This window comes from Triticum dicoccoides, chromosome 2A (assembly GCF_002162155.2).
Source record: "Triticum dicoccoides isolate Atlit2015 ecotype Zavitan chromosome 2A, WEW_v2.0, whole genome shotgun sequence".
Classification (NCBI taxonomy): Eukaryota; Viridiplantae; Streptophyta; class Magnoliopsida; order Poales; family Poaceae; genus Triticum; species Triticum dicoccoides.
The window spans coordinates 420773661-420776938 of record NC_041382.1 but is presented as its reverse complement, the minus strand read 5'-3'; the positions used below and the strand labels follow the sequence as shown (position 1 = coordinate 420776938).

Genomic DNA, 3278 nt, shown 5'->3' with positions numbered 1-3278 from the left:
TTATACCTCTTTATTATTCTCAATATACTTCATTAAATATTCTAAGATACCCCAATACGAGTTTTGTTAAAAAAATATCATCTGCGATGTACTTTTTGTAATATACCTTTTTCACATACAAACACATCAGTATATACGTAAACATTTAAAAATATGTAGACTCACATGAATTTTTTCATGAAACTCATTTTGGGGTATCTAATAATTACTAATGAAGTATATTAAAAATAATAAAATGATATAAAAGATTCATCTATGTGGTATATGAGAAGCGGGAGTACGTACTCCCAGGAGTACACAACCATTTTCCTATATATATATATATAGGACAAATGTTTTCTACCACCAGTGGTAGTTACCACCACTTATATACAGATCAACATTATAAGTCAAAGTGAGAACATTTTAACTGCAACTTGAACTAAATGTTTCATCTCTTAGGAGGTGTAAACTATCGGATCCACCCTACTCGCCTCGTAGGTGAATTGCGCGTAGAGTAGTATTCAGGGAAAAGAAATTCTTGAAGCTGTTTTTTTTAAATCAGCATAATACATATATGATTTCTCAAAGACATGGAACATTAGAATCTCAACAAATTTGGTGAAAAATCTAGATCTTGTTTATTCAGAAACTACGTTTTTTTTTCGAGAAGGAGGATTATCCCTGGCCTCTGCATCAAATTTAGCAACTACGTATTATTTATTTTATTGGTTACAGTTTCAATTGTCTGTTTGTTGAATGTGCACACAGAACAATATATGGTGCACGTGGAGAGACAATGAACTAGTTTTGTCCTCCTATTCTTCTAGTACCTCTAATATCATTTGAGCTAACCATGTGTCAATTAAGAGATCAAACAAGTGAGGTTTAAGGGATGCCGAGGCTTGGTGCCTGAGCGCCCCTCCATCCATCCTTAGCGGTCTGTTTAAGGTGCATGCACACCAATTTAAGGTTGCACAGATTAAACAAATTAAAATTAGGGTAACATATTGTAGACATTTTGTTTGAGGGAATTTTAGAAAAAACGTTATTCAGGAAATATTGAGGACATTTCTTGGGATTCCATTCCATTCAAGTCATTCAACAAAATATTATTATTCTTATCTGTACATCCACTATTATTCTTGCACATCCGAACTGAAGTTATGGTCAAACAATATTTGTTTATTCTTAAGGCGATCTTCACTATATTCAATTATATTGTGCCTAGATAATGTTTAATATAAGCAATTGGGTTCCTCTGATGGTATGGTGCACATTTTGTCTCTTTCCTTTGGTTTGCTCATTTTCATTTACTACTTTGGTGTAAGATATATATAGTTTGGCAAATTTCTTAGAAAACAGTCAATTTTGTAATATTTTTTCTTCCAATATTCATCGTGCCATGCAAAAACAATTACTCCCTCAGTCCCATAATATAGGAGTGTTTTTGACACTACATTAGTGTGAAGAAAGCTCTTATATTATGGGACGGAGGGAGTATATTGCAGGGCAACTGCTTTGCTACCCTGACTCCCTGAGCATCTATAAAATCAGTCTTATGTGGAAACAAATATCTTTGAAAAACATTGGATCAACTACAGCTTACAAGACTATAGCTATAGTTGCTGGCTTTCCTCTGTTTTGTTATACGTTCAAATAAACACTTCGGAACTGGTCTATCAGGTAATGGTCAGATTGGTATCAGTTTCAACTGACAAACCATGGCCTTTTCGGTCCGATTCGGTCTTATTCAGCTCATTGCAAAGTCCAGCTAATTGGGACTGTAGCCACACTACTAGATGTCCAAAATTACACTGTTACACTCGAATCCTGCATGCATTCCTAAAATGATAGATTTGTTTATAGACAAGCGATGGGCTTTCTGAATACTGCAACCACCCCATTGTTGTCCGACATGGTGGAGACTGAAAGTCTGAAACCAGGTCTGGCCGTGATAACCATTCTGATCTCGACAACACACGTGTATCTTACCATTACCAATTTTTTACCTACAGATGGCAAATGTGAAGGCGCTGGCTCTTCTGAGGATGAAATGGACGCTAGCGGGCGTGAAAATGAGCCGCCAGAGATAGACCCACGCGCTGAGGACAAGGAGCTCAAGTACCAGCTTCTGAAGAAGTACAGTGGCTACCTGAGCAGCCTCCGGCAAGAGTTCTCCAAGAAGAAGAAGAAGGGGAAGCTCCCAAAGGAGGCCAGGCAGAAGCTACTTCACTGGTGGGAGCTGCACTACAAGTGGCCTTACCCCTCGGTATGATAAATGCTTCCATCCCTTAAAATTTACGGGTTTTTTTTTCTTTTCTGTTCCACTCATTTCGGAGCCGCATGTAATTTCCATCAAAATGAAAGCTGCGTTATGTATCGAGTGTAGGAGACAGAAAAGATCGCGCTTGCGGAATCGACAGGGCTAGACCAGAAACAGATCAACAACTGGTTCATTAACCAGAGGAAACGGCATTGGAAACCGTCTGAGGACATGCCGTTTGTCATGATGGAAGGATTCCACCCACAGAATGCCGCTGCCCTCTACATGGACGGTCAGTTCATGGCTGACGGCATGTACCGCCTTGGTTCGTGAACCTACTTGAACAATTGATCTGGCGAAAGGTGATTGTCACATTGGAAAAGATATCTGTATTCAGCACTGGTTAAAATACATGGACATTGTTATTGAATTTTTGGGACCTTCCCGGATTCACAGGCTCGCTCTAGTTTCAGTGATGGCATATAGTTCTCCCGTAATGTTGTAAATTTCGATTCGATGGGTTGCAGTTTAGATGTATTTGGATCTCCTATTTGATATGATTGTATGTTTCAGATTTGTGAAACATGTTCAAAGTTGCCTATCTGAATCACTTATGTACATTGGTTTTTCTGTTAACAGTTGAGGTGGATATGGTCACGATAACGTGTATATTGTATGAAAATTTCAGCAGCTTTAAAGTTGTATAATTCCTTAGCGTTACCCAGTTGAATAGGCTGTAGCCAAAATTTCATCCATCATGAGCTGTCTAAGATTTCCCTGTGGAATTTCTGAAACACCTAATGATCCAAATTTATAGAGAAAAGTATCAACATAAGAAAATCAAATAAATACAGTACACGTAATGGAATTTCTTAAACACCTAATGTACTGTGCACTCACACATTTAGAGGATTTTCATGTGGAATCTTTAAAGGGGATTTGTGCTAACTAAAGACAACCTCGCTCATCGAAACTAGCAAGGAAGCGACAAATTTAGTTTTTGTACTCGCGATGAGACAATCAAATAGTTTTT

General features: G+C 37.9%; 1 protein-coding gene across 2 annotated transcripts in view; it reads left to right on the top strand.

The window, feature by feature from the left end:
• LOC119354772 (homeobox protein knotted-1-like 12) overlaps positions 1–2852 on the top strand; it is a 5315-nt gene extending 2463 nt beyond the window's left edge. For both annotated transcript variants that reach the window (XM_037621519.1, XM_037621518.1), the window contains 2 exons: positions 1998–2251; positions 2372–2852. In XM_037621519.1, coding sequence (XP_037477416.1) covers positions 1998–2251; positions 2372–2578 — 461 coding nt within the window. In that variant the 3' untranslated portion in view covers positions 2579–2852. The remainder of the gene's footprint in view (positions 1–1997; positions 2252–2371) is intronic.
• Positions 2853–3278: the final 426 nt, after the last annotated feature.